Raw genomic sequence first — 23,484 nt, forward strand, 5'->3', positions numbered from 1 at the left:
TTTAATTCCCACACTGGCTGAGGTTATCATGTAGATCCTGCTTTCTCAATCACACTTCTAGCTCCACTAGTTGTGTCTGTTTAATGAGAGAGCAGCCCTATGGTTGACTGGGACTGTTAAAACTTTACCTTTTAATTATTGTGTTTTCTTTAAATGGAGATTGAACAAATGCAATTCCAATTAAATTATGAACTAAAAAATACCAATGGTTAAGTCTTGATCTTACATGTTAGAAATCCAGACCATCAAAGCAATTTTTCAGTCCGTTATAATCTTTCTTTAATTGAGTTTTTGATGCTCTTTTAAAAGATTTTAAAGGACTGTAGCAGTGAATCATGTGGTAATTTCTCCCAGGATGTATTGATGTTGCAGGCCATTTAAATCTCACTTCCATTAAGCATACATCACATTCAGTGTGAGGGGGGAAAAATGACTTCTACTTAAATTGTGCCTATCAAAACCTTGGGAAATCACAAGATGTTTTAAACCAATGAATTACTTTTGGAAGTAGTCACTGTTGTAATTTAGTAAATGCAATAGCTAATTTACAGACGGCAAAGGCCCGCAAATACAAACGGAGTAATCATTAGTTAATTTGTTTCACTTGTGATAGTTGAGAGTTAAATATTGGCCAGGACACCAGGGAAATATTCCCCCACTCACCTTAAAAATAGTGCCATGGAATTTTTACGTCCAACTGAGAGAGCAGAGGGGGCCTGGATTTAAAATTTCTTCCCAAAGACCACACCTCCTGCAGCAGAACACTCGTGTACCATATTGGAATGTCAACCTATGTTTTGTTTTCAAGTCTTGAGTGGAATTCAAGTCCACAGTGTTCTATAGTGGAAGTGAAAATTCTACTACTGAACCACAAGCTGACCTTTACTGTGATGTTTGAGACATACAACCTTTCCTCCTGGAGGGGTATGATTCAACCTGTTTTATGCCCTCTGTTTATGGCCTTTTTTTTGTCCAAAATGCTTTTACCCACAGAGATGTATTTTTAGTTTCTTATTTGGTTTTGTGCAGAGGCTTTTACATACTTAGCCCTGTCTTGCTTCTTTCTGCATGCCTCCATCCAGCCAAAATACAAAATAAAATGAACCAAAGACAGTAACTCTATGCAATTAAAGTTTAACCTCTTTGTCTACATCAAAATAAAATGTTGCTTCAGGTTTTCTTACTAACTGCAGCCATTGAGTGAGGTTTTAATTAATATTAAAGTGGTCTATGATTAATTCTTTATGATCTAATGCTATTCTCTTTGGTATTTTTTTCTCTAACACACGTTTTCTGAAAGAGTACACAAAGTCATTTTAAAAAATGTTTTTACACCTATATGACAATGTAATATTTTGGACATCCCAAAGTGCTTTGCATCCAATAAATTCTGAAGTATAGTTACTGTTGGTACTTATGTAAAGTAGGGAATTACATTTTGAAGAATGCTATAGTGGGAATGTATTGAGACTATCGGAATGAGAAAATGTTGATCTGTTTTACAAACCACACAATTTGCACAGCATGGATTCTGATAAAATCATTCACATCTAAATTACTGTATTGAACTATGCTATCCATAAACAATGTTATGGATGTCAGGCCCAAACTGGGTAGAAGAATCAGTTATGAATTCTTTGGTGACAGTTGGAAATGGGAAAAGTGTGTTTTTATTTTTGCACCATTGTAATTTTTGTTTTTAGGTGTGCTTATTGCCTTGCCCCTCGTCCATCAGATCCTTTTGCACGTTTCTGTCACGAATGTGGCTCACCAGTTCCTCCAGTGCCCGGTCGTAGGCTTCCACCACCTGAAGGAGCTCAGGTTGGTACTGAAACAGTGAACTGACCTTACTAATGTAAAGATTAGCTTGCATTATAGAACATTGTATATAACCTCAGGGTACCCCCAAGTTCTTCATAACCATCGGTTTTTTTAAAAGCTTTTGGAATGTCCTCACCAGTGTAGTGTAAGAAATGTAGCAGTCAGTTTGTGTACAGCAGGTCTTACATATTGTAATAACAAAAGCAAAACACAAAACGGGGATATCAAGGCCCTTCAAACCATGTTGTGATAATGGTCTATTTCTTCTTGCTGCTGTTGAGGAATAAATGCTGGACACCAAAAAGAAACTCTGCAGCTCTTTTGTGGAGTGATATCATGTGATCTATTGCATTACTCTGGTAGGTTGCTCTTCGTTGGTCGGTGTAAACTAGTTGGGCCAAAGGGTCTGTTTCCTTGTTGTAAGTAATCTATCTATAAATTTATAACTAGATGTTAAACGGATGTGATCACACTGTGACTTTAAGAGGTATATTTTATCCTTTTCTTTGAAGAGAGGTTGAGACAGAGGTGATGATTGGTCTGTTCCCAAACCAAGAAAATAAACAGGTTGTATGGCCTTGGGTTTTTTAGAAGTTGGATAAATAGAAACAGCATGAATGGGTGGGACCTCACTCCCGCAGAGCCAGGATTTTAGTTTTAGCTTTCAGTAGTTGCTGGGGTCTTGAAACTGGATGTAGAAGCTCTTTTTCCTCGCTCTGTTACAGCTAAAAGCTTGGATTCTCTTCCTGCTGCAAGAATTGCATGTACAACAATCTATTTTACTGAATTTGCCTTTGTCAAGGATGTGTTTATGAAATGTTACTATACTGGAATAGTTGCTGTTTAGTAGTTAAATAATCTATTATTGTGTTAAGTATTCTGACATAGTTAAATTATTCCAATTCTTCTTTCTTTAGTTTATATTTTAACTATAGTATATGAATAAAACTTGTTTTGCTTTAAGCCTGGTAGCTTGACCAATCAAATTGCATCCGGAACGCACGCCTTTAAAAATCAAGAAAAGCTTGGGTATAGGCTAACTTCTTAAAATAGTTTGATGGGGTTTTGTCTGGTCCATAAAAAAACTGGCGGGGGTGTCATTCAGGGTCAAATCTCTAACTCCAGGTTGGGTTTAGAATTATTGGACTCAAAGACTTACCAGTAGTAAGTGCTGGTGTTTCTTTTCAGGTGTTGCATCTGGTTGGTTTAAATAGAATGTGCCTTGTGTAGTAATGGTTGTTTCAGTCACTAAGAGTTTCCTGATGGTGGAAGATGTCATTTCGGAAGTTTTACAGAAAGTGAACAATTTTGAGATTGGAAAACAAGCTGGATTTGGGGTTGTCTTTGTCTGTGCAAAGAGGGGAGGTAATTGCAGCAATTACCAAAAGTGTCATTGGAATGTTTGGAAATGCCTAAAATTCAGTTGCAAATAAAACAACTTGAATATGAAAGGAAATGAAACTGTTTGTTTGAATTACAATTGAAAGTAGAAGAAAGGGAGGAAGACAGAAATTTTGAATTTCAAACTTTGGAACTGAAAACTCAAAGTCGACTTAAGTTAGTGGAAGTAGAGATGAAAGATAGAAGTAGTGATGAGATCAGCAATTAATCCCATTGTAGCCGAAGGGCTGATGGGGATCTGTTTAAATATGTCTGAATGTTGCCTTAGTTCGATGAGAAGGACAGAGAAGCCTTTTTGATTTCATTTGAGAAAGTGGCTAAACAAATGAAATGGATGGTGATCATGTGGATATTGTTGTCCAAACAAAGTTGGTAGGTACAGCTAGTGAGGTGTTTGCATCCCTGTTAGAAAAGGTATCTGGGAAGTATGGGGACATGAAAAAAGCCATTTTAAGTGCATATGAGCTTGTACCAGAAGCCTACAAACATCGTTTTAGGAATCCAAGGAGGGAGCCTGGTCAAATATGTGGAGAGTTTGAAAGGATCAAATAAACTAATTTTGATAAGTGGATAAGAACATTGAAAATAGATCAAACACGATTGGAGACACGATTATTTTGGAGGAGTTCAAACTTCCTGAAGTAGTGAGATCTTTCTAGAATTTAGAAATGACATACGAGTGTTCTTGTCCAACTATATATGAAATATTTTTAAAAAGGGACATAATTAATCTCTTAAAGCCACTGTGTCATCATGGAGCCTTGATTTCCTGTTTCATCGAAAGACTGCAGTCCTAATAGTGGAGCACTCCTTTCATACTATACTGAAGTATCCATCTAGATTTTGTACCATGGGTTGAGACAACCCAGTCCCCTGAACCTACAATTTTTGTAATTCCAGTAAAAGTTCTACCACTGAGTAATGACTCAGATGTTGCACTCTATATTTAGGGCCTGAAGTTGTGGAAAGAGATAGATTAGCATGAGTTTCCAATATTCTGATTGCCTTGCTGGAATATTCATATCTGTCGATGCTGATCATAGGTTAAAATAGAATTAGCTGTGTGGAATTCCCAGAGTGAACTAGCCATTTGGTGAAATGGAGAAAGTGAGGTCTGCAGATGCAGATCAGAGCTGAAAATGTGTTGCTGGAAAAGTGCAGCAGGTCAGGCAGCATAGTGAAGTGGGCCCTCTTGTGACACACTGGTATTGTCCCTAACCATAGACTAGAAACCCTGGATTCAAATCCCCTCCAAAGGTGTGCAATAACATCTCTGAACAGGTTGATTAGAAAAATAGTTTAAAATATATTTTAAAAAGGCCACTTACTGAAGGAAACAGCTGACAGCCACCAAAGAGTATCTCTATCTCACCTCCAAGTGAAAAGCGGTGTCTTAGGAAGAAAACTAATTAATTATCAAATTATGTATTCAAGCTGAATGACCAGAAATGAAATAATTTATCAAAAGTCTAATTTTAAAAAAATCTTGTGTTGTTTTGCAGATGGGACTCTGTGTGGAATGCAAGACAGTGGTCCCATTGAATACTCCAACATGTATTGTGTGTGAGGCCCTTATAACCCCTCAGCTAAAGCCTCAGGCCAGCATCCATCTTAAGGTTATAAAGACTAATGTTTAACATGGAGAAAATGTTTATATGGAGAACATATTCACAAAACACAAACTTTGCTGACTTTTCACGTAGGCCAAACAATCTTATCGATTTGAAGACGTTTATTCACTGGGTATCAAACTTTTCAGTCAAATGTCACGAACTTAAAATTCAGCATGCTGTATAGCTGACTAATGTCTGGAATTAAGAGTCTAACAATGACCATGAACCCCTTATTGATTGTCAGAGAAACCTATCTTATTCCTTTAAGAAAGGAAGCTGCCATCCTCACCTGTTCTGGCCTACATGTGATTCCAGGCTCTCAACAATGTGGTTGACTCCTAACTGCCATCTGGGCAATTAGAAATGGGCAATAAATGCTGACCTAACCAGCAGCAGCCTTATCCCATGAATGAATTAAAAAGAATCTAAACTTAAAAGTTGCTTTGGGGCTACCAACCAGTGGTATTAATACGTCAGATAAATAAATGAATTGTCATATTTCTTAACATAAGGGGGTGAACTTTGCAAAACGGTATTATTGCTGAAAGGTTTTTCTGGGGTAATTTTCAATATTCATGGGTGAAGAAATTGGCAATATAAAATTTTTCAATGTAGGTATAACCTGCAACCAATTTATGAAAATTTAGCCCCCCACTCGCACTTTGGGTAAAAATGAGGTTGTTTGGACATTAACGTATTCAGAGGTATGCATTTTTATTTAGGTATTGCTATTAAGTAACACTTTTTTTTAAAAATAGGACAAGACTATCTGTCGATCTTGTGGGACAGGCAATCCAGCCAATATCCAGCATTGCCTTACTTGTGAGACCAGGCTGTCAGAATCACCAAAAGTAAGTCACTGTCACTGTGTTTAATGAGACTTATTGGATATAAAATGAGGAACCTGTGATTTTACTTGCGAATTGCAGGACAGAGGGAGTGATGAAATGTCACTGTAGCTTTTTGAAAATGGTTTAAATCAAGACTTCAATTGGCCTTTTGGGTCGAAAAAAAGATCCTCTGGCACTATTTAAAAAATAGCAAGGGACTCCTCCCCAGTGTCCTGTCAATAATTGCCCTTCAACCACCATCACTAAAAAGTCAGATGAGCTGGCTGTCATCACATTGCTGTCTGCCATACATTATGGTATACACATTGAAACATAATTTCCTAAATTGCCACAGTGACTATGCCTGAAAACTACACATTGGCTGTAAAATGCTTTGGGGCAATCCACATAAAAGTAAGTCATTCTCTTTTTGTTTTCAAATTCAGCTAGGACCAATCTGACTGTTGGGCAGCAACACAGGCTGCACAAAAGTCCTGTTATTGGAATTGCCAAATTAAGGAAGGAACCATGGTTTGGCAAAATAAAAAGAACAGTTATGAGATAGAAGTTGAAAGTGTTCCACCAGGCAGTGGTTGCCCAAATGTATCCCTTGGAGGTCTGTTTGAAATCACCCAGTTATAGAGTCAAACAGATCTACAGCATTCCATCCAGTTCTCGCAATTAAACTAGTCCCATTTGTCTCTGTTTGGTCCATATCCCTCCAAATCTACCCCATCCACGTACTTGTCTAAATGTTTCTTCAGTGACAAAGTTGTACTCACTTCCACCACCACTTCTGGCAGCCTGTTCCAGACATTCACCACCAACGTTTTGAAAACAATGCCCCTCTGAACTCACCCTCGGTCTCCTACGTTTCAGAGGGGAAAGGTCCTTCCCTAACCAACCTCAACTTATAACTCAAACCTTCCAGTCTAGATAGCATCCTAGTAAATCTTTTCTGCATTCTTTCTAGTTTAATAATATCCTTTCTATAGTAGGGCAAATGGAACTGTATGCTGTACTCCAAATGTGGCCTCACTAACATCTTGTACAGCTGCAACAAAATGTTATATACTCTTATACTCACTGCCCTGATTGATGAAAACTATGGCGAAAGCCTCCTTTACCACCCTGTCTACCTATGACTCCATTTACAAGGAGCTCTGAACCTGTACCCCTAGATCTCTTTGTTCTACAACATTCCCCGGGGCCCTCCCATTGACTGTGTAAATCGTGCCCTGGTTTGCCTTACCAGAATTCAACACCTTGCTTTTATCTAAATTAAACTACACCTGCCATTCCTCAGCCCTGTTCTTTGAACTTCCAGTTCATAGGTTTCTACTGGGGGAAGGAGAGTTAATTATAATTCTGTTTATAAAAACGGTGCCCAGAAGAAATCTTGTTGCAAGCCTTATTCTGGAACTTGCAAATCTTTGCCAGAAAACTTGAAAAGCTGTGCTTTCTGGAGCATCTCTCCATAGCTTTGGGTCTAGACCTTCTTGCAATAATTTAAACAGATAATACAATTTCACCAATTCATTTTACACCTTCAGTTAAAGTCAGTGGAAATGGGCTATTGACTTGCTACTGTCCTTTTTACACAATTGTGTGAGAAACCAAGTATTTTCATTACCTTTAGGGAAAGAAATCTGCCATCCTTGCCCAGCCTGGCCTAAATTTGAATCCAGACCCAAAGCAATGTAGTTGACTATTAACTGCTGCCTGAAATGGCCTAGCAAACCATTCAGTTCAAATGCAGTAAAGGATGGACAACAAAAGCTGGCCTAACCAATGACATTCACATTCCAAGGATAAACAACAACAAAAAAAACACAAGCTAGCTAGCAGCAGAGCAGGCAAGTGCAAAGTCCCAGTCCCCTCAAAATAGGAGAAACAACAGCTTGTTTCAGAAGGCCAACTGTTATCAAATAAATCTTGCACTTTTCCTAGTGTAGCTTGTCTGAATACAGCTTGCAGCTGCAGCTGGTGAATGATGACCTGCTAACTAATGCATTCTGTCACATGCAGTAAGTGAATAAAATTGAATTGTCTGTATGTGTTACTTTGTTTTGTAGATCTTACTAAAAAGGATTGCTTAACTGCAGGGTATATCAGAGTTCTCTCTCTCTCTCTGTCTCTCTCTCTCTCTCTCTCTCTCTCTGTACCTTTACAAGACTTCTATCAATCTCAGTCTTTTCCTCCTAAAATGGCTTCACTCTAATGTTAAAGTCACACTCTTGGATCTGAATTTCCCCATCAATTCTATTGTACCCTTTTCCCAATTTAAAACCTCTTGCTTAGATCATCCTTCAACTTTCTAAATGCAAGGGAGAAGAAGCAAAATTTACAAAACAATAATTTGAACAGAAGTAAAATAGATTTATCCATTATTTCACGTTTTCTATTTCTTTCCACGTGCACTGAAATTGTTTTAGAATTTGGATGTTAATTTTTTTTTCTTGTTTCAATAAAACAGTCTCATTTTAATGGAGATTTCCCTCCGCCATTACCAAGTCATGAAGGAAAGATGCTGGCATGTTCCAAGTGTGGCCGGATTAACAACACTGATGCACGATTCTGCGACTGGTGTGGAGCCAAGGCATGCAACTAAATAAAGCATTAAACAATGGAGTTGGATGTCAGAAATTTATCACACTTTTGGTCCTTGTCCAAATACCTTCATCTGGTTCAATACTAAAAGTTGTCTGATGATGAAGGTTATTTGGGATGATATTTCCCAAAGTAAACACACTCTCGAAATGCAGGTTGTTGAAATGTCAGGAGGTGAATTGAAAGGATTTCCTTCAGGAAGATAAGAGGAACATAGATTTGGAGACAATGTGACAGATTATGTTGTAAAGAGCTCACATGCCCTATTTACTCCCTCTAATTCTGCTGACTTCTTATCCTTAGCCTTGGTGCAAATTGAAGCTTGTCATCTTCTCACAAAATTTATTCAGGACCAACTGTAAGTCATTCTGCTGCATATGAGTGGGTACAACAATCTGAAATTTGAATTACTACATTACTGCATTTAGATCATCAGCAATACAGCTCAAAATTCCACTTGAAACAGCCCTGGGTCTCATCTAAGTTTTTACATCTAAAGTCTTATGTTATCACTGAAAGCCCCAACATCATTTTAACTCTCAAAGTATTCGGTGACACTGGATTTGTATTGGCCAATAGCGTTCTGAACCAACATTTCGAGGCACTATTTGAAGCGGTGGTGCCTGCAAATACTCCGCATAATGGGAATTCAGTAACTTTCTTTTTTTGGAGTCAGGATCAGCCATGTCATATTGTGGGATCTCAAGGAGCTGTGGTTAGCCTCTGAGACCCACACATGAAGCGGATCCCTTCTCCTGCCCAAGACGTTTCTAGGCTCAAGATTTCTGAGGAGCATTGTGTCAAGAGGCAATGCTTCTCTGTGATACTATCACAAAACTGTGCAGTTATTGTGGCAAGGACTGCAGAACATCAAGAAGGCAGCTTATCACTGCTTTCTCCAGGATAAAAAGGGATGGGCAATAAATACAGCCCTTGCCAGCTGTGCTGACATCCCACAAACAATTTTATTAAAACACCAATGCCAGAGTTCAGCTGGAAAGGGCTATAGGTTTTTCTACTGATATAATTGACCCTTAAGCTGAGGCTGAGACTGATGGAATGTATAAAGCCTTCAGGAAACCTTTGAATCAGCTAGTATCCTTTATGGAAACAAAACATTTCTTCTTCCTTAACTTTCAACTGGCAAGTGCTTCTTGTCCTTTTTACTGCCGAGCAGTCATAGTGCCAACATGGTGTGCCAATCAGCATCACTTCCCACCACTCAATCCTTTAGCTCAGCACATTCAAAACTGGGTCCTTAGGTCAAAGACAATGTAGTTTACACCCAGCCCATGTTAGTACAATCCATCCCATTCCTCTATGTTAATCTGTTCCCTACCTGAACTGAAAATATCTGACACATTTTGGGCTTCAGATGTAAAAAGAGCTTTTATTCTTCAGCTCTAAAATTCCTTACCTTTAATAAATACAAGACAAGAGTTGTCCCAAATCAAAAAATAAATTCCTCCAACTTCATTTATGAGAACATCATTTTGCCCTTTGATTCCGCTCTACTATTCAATTAGATCATCGGCTGAGTTGTACCTTCATGTCTTTTTTCACTTGGTGGCTTTACAAATCTTTTATCAATCTCAGCCTTAAACTCCAATTGTCCTAACATTCACACTATATTAGGCAGGAGAACTCCACATTTCTATTGTCATTTGCCTGAAAAGGTTTTCTAATTTTTTTTCTTAAATGGCTTTGCTGTAATGTTAAAGTTATGTTCTCTTGAGTCTGAATTTTCCCAGCAGAGGAAGTAGCATTTCTGCATCAACCTCATTGTACCCTTTTCTCAATTTAAAACACCTTACTTAGATTATCCTTCAATTTCTTAATCCAAGGAAGAAGTTAAATTTAAAGGGTTCTTCTCAAATTTCAACTGGCGAGTGCTTCTTACCCTCTTTACTGGCAAGTAGTCATGGCACCAATATGCTGTGTGAATTAACATGGCCTCCCACCACAACCTTTGAGCTCAGTACATCCAAAGCTGGGTCCTTAAGTCAAAGTCAGTGTAGTTTACACCTGCCCCATGTTAGCACAATCCACACCCCTTCCACCAGCTGAACACATACAACCTGAATGGCAGGATCACTGGAGCTATGACAGAACACACTAATGGACAGCTCAAGCAAGGTTTACACAACCTGGAGTGCATGAGAGTGACTGCTGTATAGCCTCCTGAGAGTCTGGCTGCAGGTGTTCTTACAAATTGCCACTGCAACTTGGTAAAATACTGTTTGCTGATGTCCAATATTGGAACATAATATAAGCCAGAAATCCAAGCTTTCATGCTCTCAAATGTATTTTCATTCCTACTATGTGGTTCCATGGTGTGGAAAGTTGCAGCTTTTCTTTGTGGATTGGACTTCCAGTATTGCCCTCTGTGATCTCCTTGACGTAGCTTGGAGCCAAGCTTTCTCCTTTGCTGTCCTTTTTCAGTTTTGTGTTCTGTGATTCATTGGGCACAGATCCCTCTAAGCTGCTTTATATTTATGTGTTGGTGCTTCTTCAAGTCAACTGTCACTTCTCCAAGTCCTATTCTGCAGACTCCAGGTCAATAGGTATATCTAGAAATCAGAGAGTGCAACAAGAGTTAAAGTGGCATGGATGGAAGTAGATGATTGATGATGTTATGGAATTCTAGATTGCTGCACTGCCTGATTATGGAATTGATCTCAGAAAGAGAAAAGGCAAAACTAATAGCCAAGACACCTTGCTAAGTGCAGCCTATAGACTTATTGCCATTGATACTCCATCAGTCGCCTGCAGCAATGCTTGCTAAACTGAGGACATTAGACAGTCCAGCAACTGCTTGAAGACTGCGACAGTAACATGTTTCCTATCAAGTTTTATGTGAAGTGCTTTATGAACATTTTCCAGATGTATTTATAAGCTAATTTTAAAAAATATTTCTTAATACTATATCCTTTCTGATTCTTACTCATTTCCCTGTTGCAGAAGTTGATTCCTTGGTCAGAGAAGCTTAGCCAAGATGCTTGGATGAAGCGTTACTTCAAATAGACTTGGGCAATTAAGCTACAAATGTGCTACATTCTCCTGATTTATGGTTTGGAGATGCCGGTGTTGGACTGGGGTGTACAAAGTTTAAAATCACACCATACCAGGTTATAGTTCAACATGTTTAATTGGAAGCACACTAGCTTTCGAAGCAATGCTCGTGTGCTTCCAATTAAACCTGTTGGACTATAACCTGGTGTTGTGTGATTTTTAACTCTCCTGATTTAGGCAATCTTAAAAAAAGATAGAAAGTGCTGGTCACTATCAGCAGTTCAATCAACATCTGTGGAGGGAGCCGCTTGCGAACTCCAATTCAGCATGATTGCTGGTGCTTATGCTGCAGAAACTCAATGTCCCAGATATTGATCTGAATGGTTCCAGTCCAGGTGATATGCTCCAGCAGTAAGAGCACTCATGCTGGTGTGCAATTAGTACTGTGACTACACTCCCTGGTTGCTGTAAAAGATCTTTTAAAAAAAAGACGTTTCCAGATTTTCTGGTGAACATTAATCTTTCAAGTACCACCATCCCATTTTTTAAAAAATGCTGTGTGCAAATTAGCTGCAATGTTTCCTACATTGTAATATTGACTGCAACTCTCAAACTGTTTCTTTGAATGTGAAGTGATTTGAGATGTTATGAGAACATGGAAAAGACTAAATAAACGCTCCTTCTTATTTTGTTATAGCCTGGTCCTCCCATGAGCTACCTCAGCTGCTCAAAGTGTGGAGCAACTAACCATCCATATGCTCGTTTCTGTGGAAGCTGCGGCCTTTACCTGGAACCCCCTGTGCGGATGGATTCACACAACAGTACACTTCTTGGTGCTGGCCAATCCACAGTTCTGGCGGAGGTAGGTCCTGTTAAATAATCCTCATCATCAGCACTGACCAAATTCCTGCATTTCTTTCTGGCTCATTTGAAGCCCAAAACTAACTGCACCCCCATATCGGTATCACTCAGGATCGATAGCCCTGCAGAATTGCTTCGTAGTCTTCAAGAATTAAGCTTTAACCCCCAGACCAGTTCTGAAAACAATCAGAAAGAAAATTAATGTATTATGTAGTACTCTTCTCATTACCTTTGAACCCTCTCATTTATAACAAGCTGAACATGAAAAGTTCAAGAGGGAAGGAAACAAAGAGACTATGAGAAGGAACTGGCAGCTAACATAAAAAGGCAATTCAGAAGTCAACTGTAGGTATTTCAAAAAAGTAGAGAAGGGAGTAGGGTTGATTAGATATCAAAGAAGGATATGGGCATGGAGGCGGCGGGCATGATTGAAACAATAAATGAGTATTTTGCAACAAAACCATAAAAAAGCTGGAGAAATCCAACAGGTATGGCTGCTTCTTTAGAGAGAATGACCTGGACTACACCTCCTCCCACCCAGTATCCTGCAAGAACTCCATCTTGTTCTTCCAATTCCTCCGCTTCCGTGTCATCTACTCGGACAAGGAGACATTCCGTTCCTAAGCACCCCTGATGTCCACCTATTTCAAACAATGTGCTTTTCCTCTCTCTGTCATCCAGACAGCCCTCCACTGCGCCACCTCCATACCCCGTTCCACTGCTCTAAACCACCCCCCCCATGCAATTAAAACATTGTCCTTGCCTACCAGCCCACTAGTCTCTGCGTCCAATGCATCATCCTTAAACACTTCCACCAACTCCAACTGGACACTACCACCAAGAGCATCTTCTCCTCCCTACCCTTCTCTGCCTTCCACAAGGACCATTTCCTTCACCAGTACTTGGTTTGCGCCACTCTCCCCACCAGGTACCTTCCCCTGCAACAGGAAAAGGTGCAAGACATGCCGGAACACCACCCCCCTCACCTCCACCCAGAACCCTAAACAGTCCTTCTCGAAGAGACAGAGATTCATCTACCCCTTTTCCAACTTAGTTTACTGCATCAGGTGCTCCCAGTGTGGTCTTCTTGACATCAGGGAGACCAAATGTTAACTTAGGGAATGGTTCACTGAGCATCTCAGCCAGCCCCATAGGGGCTGACCGGACTCCCAGTTGTCATCCATTTTAATTCCCATTCCCATTCCCTTTCCAACATGACCATCCTTGGCCTCCTCCATTGCCACAACAAATCAAACTGCAAATTGGAGGAATAACACCTCATCTACCACCTGGGCAGCCTACAGCCCAGAAGGGTCAACACTGAGTTCTCCAATTTTAAATCCCGCCCCCCCCCCACTCCTCCCAGCCACCTTCTAGATTCATTCCTTCCATTGACCAACAAGGTCATACCCTCTACCTATCTTCTTCACCTAACACCACTTCACCACTCTGCCCTGCAATCCCCTTTGTCTGCAGCTCCCCTTATATCCACCCCCAGTCCTGAAGAAGGGTTAAACCCGAAATGTTGATTGCTCCACATCCTGATGCTATTTGCTATGCTGTGTTTTCTAGCCTCTTGCTTGTCTATCTTGGATTCCAGCATCTGCAGTTTTTTTTCTCTCTTTAGAGAGAAAGCAGGGTCAACATTTTGGGTCCAGTGACTCTTCTTCAGAATGCATTCTGAAAGAGTGTCACTGGACCTGCAACATTGACTGTTTTCTCTCCACAGATGCTGCCAGAGCTGCTGAATTTCTCCAGCTATTTCTGGTTTTATTTCAGTTTTATTTAGCATCTGCAGTTCTTTTATTTTGTTTGATAAGTACGTTGCAGCTGTCTTTGCCAAAGGAGAAGATCCTGCCAAACTCATAATGGAAGAGCAAGTCGTTGAGATATTGGATGAATTAAAAATTGATAAAAAGGAGATATTAGACTGGCTGTACATAAAGTTGGTAAGACACTTGGACTGGACCCAGGTGCATTCAAGGATATTGAGAGAAGTAAAGGTAGAAATTGCAGACGCATTGGCCATCACCTTCCAATCCTTTGCAGGAGTGGTACCAAAGTATTAGAGAATTGCAAATGCTACATTCTTCTTGAAAAGAAGTTGGAAGATGATTTGCAGACATTTAATCCCCTGTCCAGGTGACATTGTCAGTGCTTAGGAGCATCCTGTGAAGCACTGCTGTACTGTGTCCTCTGGAATTTATTTGGTTCCGTTCCTGCTGCTTCGGGTTACCAGTTCCGGTCAGTCGTTGCAGTGGTCAGTATGTCGGGTCTAGATCAATGTGTATGTTGATGGAGTCCATGGATGAGTGCCATGCTTCTAGAAATTATCTGGCTAGTGAGTTTTGAGAAGATTTGCAGCTCAGGTTGATGTTCTGGATGTAGGTGTGCTCGCTGAGGTGGAAAGTTCATTTTCAGACATTTTGTCACCATACTAGATAAGATCTTCAGTGAGCCTCCGGATGAAGCCCTGGTAGTGTAGCCCGCTTTCTATTTATGTGTTTGGGTTTCCTTGGGTCGGTGATGTTATTTCCTGTGGTGACATCATTTGCTATGGTGATGTCATTACCTGTTTTTCTCAGGGGGTGGTAAGTGGGATCCAAGTCAATGTGTTTTTGATAGAGTTCCAATTGGAATGCCATGCTTCTAGGAATTCTCATGTGTGTCTCTGTTTGGCTGGTCCCAGGATGGATGTGTTGTCCCAGTCGAAGTGGTGTCCTTCTTCATCCGTATGTAATTATACTAGTGAAAGTGGGTCATGTCTTTTTGTGGCTAGTTGATGTTCATGTATCCTGGTGGCTTATTTTCTGCCTGTTTGTCCAGTACAGAAATGCCTGAAAAGAACCTTGCAGCTCAGCGAGCAACCCTACATCCAGAATTCTCTCACTGTCCTCTGTTTAGCTTGTCCTATTACTGTTCAATCAAATTTGTAATCCTTGTCATCTATGTGTGTGGCTACTAGGGACATCTGGTCATGGCGTTTAGTGGCTAGTTGGTGTGCATGGATGAGGATTGCTAGTTGTCTGCCTGTTTGTCCCATATGGTGTTTTATGCAGTCTTTGCATGGAATCTTGTAAATTACGTTGGTCTTGCACATGATAGGTATCGAGTCTTTAGTTATTGTCTGAGCGTGTCTGCCAGTTTATGGGCTGTCATGAATCCGAGTAGTTGGAGAGGTCTGGCTGTTAGTTCTGCCATTTTTTTAATGTAAGGTAGAGTGGCTAGTGTATTGGGTCGTGGCATGTCCTCGTTGTGTTGTTTATCTGCTAGGTATCTGCAGATGAAGTTGTGGGGATATGTGTTCTTGGCAAAGACTTTGTAGAGGTGTTCTTTTTCTTTTTGCAGGGTCCTAATGCAATTTTTCTTGCGTGTATTTGTGTGGTTGCTGTTGTAGTTCAGGATCTGGTCTGTGTGTGTGGCTTTTCTGTTCGACTTTTGTTGTGCACTCACCGTTCTGTGTTCTTTCTAACATCACATTCAGGAATGGGAGTTGGTTGTTGGTTACCACCTCTCTCATAAACTTGTTCCCTGTGAGCACAGTGTTGATAATCCAGTTTGTGTTCTCAATCTCTGTTCTCTTAATTTTTACAAATATGTTATCAACATATCTGATCCAGAGCTTGGGTCGGATTTGTGGGAGGGCTGTTGGTTCCAATTCTTGCATCACTGCTTCTGCTATGAGCCCGGAGATGGGTGCTATGGACCAGGCTAGACCCCTCAAAACATTTCAAGAAGGTAGCCCAGACCCTAATTTTGCTATTTGACTTAAGCAGGTGTACAGTGGATATTCATGAAAGAATCAGCTGGTCAGACCATTTAGTTTTAAACAAAACAGAATCAATTTACAGGGTTACGGAATGAAACACAAAGGACCGAAAGCACAATACCGAATAACTTATCCTATCTGCAAACCCAACAGACTATCCCAACTTAATGATGCTGTTCCAAAATACTTCAACAATCCCCATTAACACCCCTTGGCACAAAAGGAAAAATCAAACAGGTTCTTACAGGAGAGAAGTCACGGGGCGGGGGGGTGGAGGAGAAAGAGAGAGAGAGTGAGTCCAGCAGCCTTTCCTCATAAACATGCACACACTCACTGCTGCTTTACAACCAAACTAGAGAACAGCTCAGCAAGGAAAACTGGCCACTCCTCTTTCATGATACTTTTTTTTTAAACTTGGAAGCTTTCTGCCTGAGGCAGTATCTGTTAGCTGTCAACAAATTGCCCTAAAATCCATCCAATCCCAGATTTTTCAGAACCTGTGTCATTTATCACCTCTCCGAAAAAAATTACCACAGACAACATAACCTTGTTAAAAGAGCAGCTTCATCACATAAGTGAGCTCATAGGCATCCATTGATCTGTTCATACATGTGGCTGCTTAATGTGAAGTGTGTCGTCAAGCACAGGTCTACTAGTATGCTATCGTTGTTGATAGGTTCCCCGTTGTGGCGTCTGTTCTGTTTGTCCAGGAGGTTGGCTGTTGTCTCTTTGGCTAGGGTTTTGTCAATTGAGGTAAATAGTACCGTTACATCGAATGACACCATTGCTTCGTCCTTGTCTATGGTTATGTTCTTGATGTTGTCTAGGAATTCCTGTGATGATTGTATGGAGTGTTTCATCCGCAGATAAGATGTTTCAGTTTTTTAGAGTCATAGAGATGTACAGCATGGAAACAGACCCTTCGGTCCATCCGTCCATGCCAACCAGATATCCCAACCCAATCTAGTCCCACTTGCCAGCTCCCTGCCCATATCCCACCAAACCTTTCATATTCATATAGCCATCCAAATGCCTCTTAAATGTTGCAATTGTACCAGCTTCCACCACATCCTCTGGCAACTCATTCTATACACGTACTACCCTCTGCACGAAAAAGTTGCCCCTTAGATCTCTCTTGTATCTTTCCCCTCTCACCCTAAACCTATGCCCTCTATTCTGGACTCCCCGACCCCAGGGAAAAGACTTTGTCTATTTATCCTGTCCATGCCCCTCAATTTTGTAAACCTCTATAATGTCACCCCTCAGCCTCCGAAACTCCAAGGAAAACAGCCCCAGCCTGTTCAGCCTCTCCTTGTAGCTCAGATCCTCCAACCCTGGTAATATCCTTGTATCTTTTCTGAACCCTTTCAAGTTTCACAACATCCTTCCGATAGGAAGGAGACCAGAATTTCATGCAATATTCCTACAGAAGCCTAACCAATGTCCTGTATAGCCACAACATGACCTCCCAACTCCTGCACTCAATACTCTGACCAATAAAGGAAAGCATACCAAACGCCTTCTTCACTATCCTATCTACCTGCGACTCCACTTTCAAGGAGCTATGAACCTGCACATCAAGGTCTCTTTGTTCAGCAACACTCTCTAGGACCTTACCATTAAATATATAAGTCCAGCTAAGATTTGCTTTCCCAAAATGCAGCACCTTGCACTTATCTGAATTAAACTCCATCTGCCACTTTTCAGTCCATTGGCCCATCTTGTCCAGATCCTGTTTTAATCTGAGGTAACCCTCTTCGCTGTCCACTACACCTCCAATTTTGGTGTCATCTGCAAACTTACCAACTGTACCTCTTATGCTCACATCCAAATCATTTATGTAAATGACAAAAAGTAGAGGGCCCAGCACCGATCGTTGTGGCACTCCACTGGTCACAGGCCTCCAGTCTGGAAAACAACCCTTCACCACCACCCTCTGTCTTCTACCTTTGAGCCAGTTCTGTATCCAAATGGCTAGTTCTCCCTGTATTCCATGAGATCTAACCTTGCTAATCAGTCTCCCATGGGAAACCTTGTCATATGCTTTACTGAAGTCCATATAGATCATATCTACTGCTCTGCCCTCATCAATCTTCTTTGTTACTTCTTCAAAAAACTCAATTAAGTTTGTGAGACATGATTTCCCACGTACAAAGCCATGTTGACTATCCCAAATCAGTCCTTGCCTTTCCAAATACATGTACATCCTGTCCCTCAGGATTTCCTCCAACAACTTGCCCACCACCGAGGTCAGGTTCATCGGTCTATAGTTCCCTGGCTTGTCTTGACCACCCTTTTTAAACAATGGCACCACGTTTGCCAACCTCCAGTCTTCTGGCACCTCACCTGTGACTATCGATGATACAAATATCTCAGCAAGAGGCCTAGCAATCACTTCTCTAGCTTCCCACAGAGTTCTCGGGTACACCTGGGGATTTATCCCATTTAACCGTTTCAAGACATTCAGCACTTACAGTTCCTCTGTAATCAGGACATTTTGCAAGATGTCACCATCTATTTTCCTGCAGTCTATATCTTCCATATCCTTTTTCACAGTAAATACTGATGCAAAATATTAATTTAGTATCTCCCCCATTTTCTGTGGCTCCACACAAAGGCCGCCTTGCTGATCTTTGAGGGGCCCTATTCTCTCCTTAACCACCCTTTTGTCCTTAATATATTTGTAAACACCTTTTGGATTCTCCTTCATTCTATTTGCCAAAGCTATCTCATGTCCCCTTTTTGCCCTCCTGATTTCCCTCTTAAGTATACTCCTACTTCCTTTATACTCTTCTAAGGATTCACTCGATCTATCTTGTCTATACCTGACATATGCTTCCTTCTTTTTCTTAACCAAACCCTCAATTTCTTTAGTCATCCAGCATTCCCTATACTACCCGCCTTCCCTTTCACCCTGACAGGAATATACTTTCTCTGGATTCTTGTTATCTCATTTCTGAAGGCTTCCCATTTTCCAGCCGTCCCTTTACCTGCAAACATCTGCCTCCAATCAGCCTTCGAAAGTTCTTGGCTAATACCGTCAAAATTGGACTTTTTCCAATTTAGAACTTCAAATTTTAGATCTAGTCTATCCTTTTCCGTTACTATTTTAAAACGGATAGAATTATGATCGCTGGCCCCAAAGTGCTCCTCCACTGACACCTCAGTCACCTGCCCTCCCTTATTTCCCAAGAGTAGGTCTAGTTTTGCACCTTCTCTCGTAGATACATCCACATACTGAATCAGAAAATTGTCTTGTACACACTTGAAATTCCTCTCCATCTAAACCTGTAACACTATGGCAGACCCAGTCTATGTTTGGAAAGTTAAAATCCCCTACCATAACTACCCTACTATTCTTACAGATAGCTGAGATCTCCTTACAAGTTTGTTTCTCAATTTCCCTCTGACTACTGGGTTCATTTGCCAGTTTATGCCATGGAATTTTTGGGAGTGCCACAATAGGTCTAAGTGGTATGTCAGTGTACCTTAGGTAATCCATAAAATCTTGGGATGTTGTTGCCTACTGGCTTCATCTTTTGTGGGTCTGTCCTGGTTATCAGTCTGGTTTTTTTTGTAGGTTCTGTAGTGTGCTGTTTATTCTATTAGTTACCTGGGGCATGAGGTCATCCTCCCTCTATAGGTTGGTGTCAGTATCTGCAAGTAATTTCTCTGCTTTTTGAATGTATTCAATCTTGCCCATAATAGCCGTTATTCTGCCTTTATCTGCTGGTAGTAGGATTATGTTCTTATCCTTTTTGAGTGTTTTTAGAACATATTGGTCACGTATCTCCAGTCAGAAAAATACCATTCCACCACTACTATCTGTCTTCTATGACTAAGCCAGTTCTGTATCCATCTTACCAACTCACCGCAGATCCTGTATGGTTTCATCTTCTTTATCAACCTGTCTTGAGGGACCATGTCAAGGGCCTTTCTAAAACCCTTAACGACAATATCTACTAGCCTGCTCTCACCAATCATCTATGTCAGTTTCTCAAAAGAAATCCATCAAGTTTGTGAGACTATCACTGATAAATCCAAATATTTCCAAATGTCAGTAAATCCTATGCCTAAGAATCTTCTCCAATAATTTCTCTACCACGGATGTAAGGCTCACCAGCCTGTAATTTCCTGGAATATCCCTATTGCCCCTTTTAAACAAAGGAACAACATTGGCTATTCTCCAGTCCTTTGGGACCTTTCTTGTGACTAAAGAGGATATAAAGACAAGGCAACAGAGAAGGTTGCTGAGGGTATTGTGTTTGATGCATTGCACATGGTCTTCCAAAATGCATTTGCTAATGTGCCACATAACAGACTTGTTGGCAAAGTCAAAGCCTAAGGAACAATGGTAACATATCCAGTGTCTGCAGTCCTCACTTTCTGCTGTAACATTCTTTAGGATATCCTGAGTTCATGAAGTGCAGTGTGAAAACAAAAAAAGTCATTTTCTCCACCTGCAGGGCGTCATGGCTGACTTCTGTTCAGCAATTATTTCATGTGATACCAGTAGTTATACAAAAGAAAAGTGTTCTTTTTATATGCCTTGCTACACAACAGCAAATATCAAATTGACTCCAAACGTAGCTATTGGGTTTAATATATAGGTATGGACATAAAAAGCTTTCAATTATGGAAAACATATATAGTTTGAACGCAGTTTTACAATGCTGATGGATAATTTCCATTTCAAGCCACAGGATGGCAGACTGTTCCCTTGTTTAAAAAAAAATTGGTTATTATTTTCAGAGTCTGAATAACAGCTGCATATTATGCTAAACCAGTATCAGGTCTAAGTTGAATTGTTTTTCTATCCTGTGCTATTTAATTGTCTGTAAAACAGACTTCCATTGTGAGACTTTACGATCATATTGTACATTGAACAGATCAGTGAACTACAGTTTCAAGCAATTTACGTTTAGTTTCTTGTTGGCTGTGTAAGAAGAGAATGACGTAATTGAGAAAGCATTAAAGAAAAATTTTACAAACAGTGAAAATACTTTAAATCATATAAATATGCAAATGATATAGCATCTGAAAGACACAGTTTATTTTTAAAAGCATTCTTTCTCAGGATTTAGTAAGTCCCCTTCCTGGTCTTATTGCACTAGATCAGAAAAGATAGAGGCATAAAAATACACTTGCAACAACTTTCATTTGTTTCACTTTTGCATTTGCTTTTGTTTGACCAAGTAGGCTTACCTCATGAAATAATTTTAGGAAAAGTTCTGGAAGTGGACAAATGCTGGATTAGTCTAAACTCCAAAAACTCACATTGCAAAGAACTTCCAGCACCAAAATGAGTCAGTCAGTTCAACTTATCTATGCTCCGTTCTGCCTTCCTCCCACCTTATTTCATCTCACCTCCTGGCATCAGTTACTGTTCAGTAATGTACAACTCATTAGATGACTTGAGTTATTAAGAGTCACACTCATTTTGGCATAACTGCTTTGGGGCAGGTCAAGCTTGCATTTGGCAGCAATGCATTCATTGATTTTTCTCTTATAGTTATCTACTGAAGGGTCTGACATTTTTGGAAGCATAAATCTCAGTGCTACAGTTTTACTGTTGAGCTTTAATTATAAAGTTCAGCAAAGTTGGAGGGAGCTGGGGGTAGTTGGATTAGGCGGTGTAAAATGATACACTGTCAGCCGATGACTATACAGTTTGTCTCATCCAAAAACACAATTTGTTTAAAAAGCAGCCCTGACTTCTATCTGTGTATTTATCTTTTCTTACTGTAAACATGGAAAGTTCAATTATGTGAATGCTGGCACAATGTTGCCTCTAATCATTGAAATGAGTTTTTACCTATAGCCACCTTGAGTAATATTTGTTAAAAGCTTTTTAACCACCTAAATACAGAATCTGTTTACAATCCAACTTCCATTTAATCTTTCACCTTTGGAATCCATGATACACTTATCTCAAAGTCCATTAACGGCAGGTTTAAATTGCCTTGAGTATTGAATGTGTTATCATCAGTGCTTCCATATGTTTTATATAGCATTTCAGTTGTATGTCTAGTAATACAGTCTAAAGTCTAATGTTATTAATTAAGCCATGCCTTTGTCAAAGTTGATTTTGAGATTAACTTGACCTAACAGCAAATTTGGTGCAATAAAATTGGTTGTAATTTGTGGCTCTGTTGCAGTGTAGTTTTATTAGATTGACAAAGACAATTTTAGGTGTGAAACTTTATCAGTTAACACCTGTGGCTCTGAATCAAAAGGTTTTGGATTCATCGGTTTTCAAAGAGTTAAGCACAGACCAGTGAAGGAGTGCTGTCCTGTTGGACGTGCTGTCTTCTGTGCAAAATGTCAGTCTGAAGCCTCGCCTGCACTAATTGTTGGGCATAAAATGTCTCAAAACACTGTTCAGGAGAGAGCAGGTTTTTCTTAGCGTCCTATCACTCCATGTACATCGTTCCAAATAGCTATTCTCGTCATTATCAGCAAGTAACCGTCCCCTTTCTTGGATTACAACAAAACAAATGCTGCACATATACATAATTGTCTGTAAAGCAAATTGCAATCTTGTGTAAGATGCTATATAAATACAAGTTTTTTTTTCTAACGGTTATCTATTCTGTTAAAATAGCTTGAACAAGAATTTCAAAAGTACATATTAAAGATTGACCTATAACACAATTAATTGCAATTTCTCTCTCATGGTTACAAACCCTAAAGACCTTCAAAACATCATCTCATTTCTATTATATTTTTTGCCCTGAAGACCACAGATCTGCATTCTTCTCCAATCTGGCAACCTTTGACTATCCCACTACAGAGGCTTGGGTTGGAATCTAAGAAGGACCAAAGCACCCAAACAGTTGGTCTATTTTACCCATCCTGTAAGATGCTGGAGAAGAAGGAGATGGAAGTCATAATGGAACAAGAAAGACAGCAGAAGATGACCGATCGACGTCCCCTTCTAACAGCCATCAGCCCTGGAAGGGGTGCGTAATGTTGCTTATATGCTTGAAATCAAGACGTATCTAGGATACAGCATTCAGTTTAAGCAGGCCCTAATTAACATAGAATTGTACTATCATGTCCAATAACAATCACTGAGTCAACATAGGTGTGGCTACAGTAATACTGTTTTAGCTGCGATGCATTCATTTTAGCATAAAAGACCTTGCTTACATATACACAGCAGAGGTAAATGTACTTCCTGTGTTTACTGACCGAACAGATAGCTTCCACATTTAAATAACCAAAATAGTAAAGATTTTCAGGTGCCAGTTTTGGAGTGGGCTGTACAAAGTTAAAAGTCACATGACACCTGGTTGTAGTTCATCAGGTTTATTTGTAAGCGCTAGCTTTTGGAACATTGGTCCTTCATCGGGTGATTGTGGAGTATAAGATCGTAAGACACAGGATTTATAGCAAAAGTTTACAGTGTGATGTAACTGAAATTATATATTGAAAAAGACCTAGATTGTTTGTTGTGTCTCTCATCTTTTAGAATGAACATGTTCATTTAGGTTCTTTCATATGTAAATTCAAGAACTTTTTTAAGGTTACATTCTCAAGTGAACTTTAACAATAGGTGCCATGC

The 23,484-nt window shown here is 40.0% G+C and overlaps 1 protein-coding gene across 6 annotated transcripts in view; it reads left to right on the top strand.

Annotated features, from left to right (window-relative positions):
• Nucleotides 1-23,484, top strand: part of dzank1 (double zinc ribbon and ankyrin repeat domains 1) — a 109,008-nt gene that overhangs the window by 33,088 nt on the left and 52,436 nt on the right. For 5 of the 6 annotated variants that reach the window (XM_060831672.1, XM_060831670.1, XM_060831669.1 and 2 more), the window contains 6 exons: nt 1,704-1,821; nt 4,725-4,838; nt 5,594-5,686; nt 8,142-8,264; nt 11,985-12,149; nt 22,657-22,879. In XM_060831672.1, the coding sequence (XP_060687655.1) occupies nt 1,704-1,821; nt 4,725-4,838; nt 5,594-5,686; nt 8,142-8,264; nt 11,985-12,149; nt 22,657-22,879 (836 nt within the window). The remainder of the gene's footprint in view (nt 1-1,703; nt 1,822-4,724; nt 4,839-5,593; nt 5,687-8,141; nt 8,265-11,984; nt 12,150-22,656; nt 22,880-23,484) is intronic. The other variant, XM_060831673.1, reaches the window with a different exon arrangement.

This window comes from Hemiscyllium ocellatum, chromosome 10 (assembly GCF_020745735.1).
Source record: "Hemiscyllium ocellatum isolate sHemOce1 chromosome 10, sHemOce1.pat.X.cur, whole genome shotgun sequence".
In the NCBI taxonomy this organism is placed as follows: Eukaryota; Metazoa; Chordata; class Chondrichthyes; order Orectolobiformes; family Hemiscylliidae; genus Hemiscyllium; species Hemiscyllium ocellatum.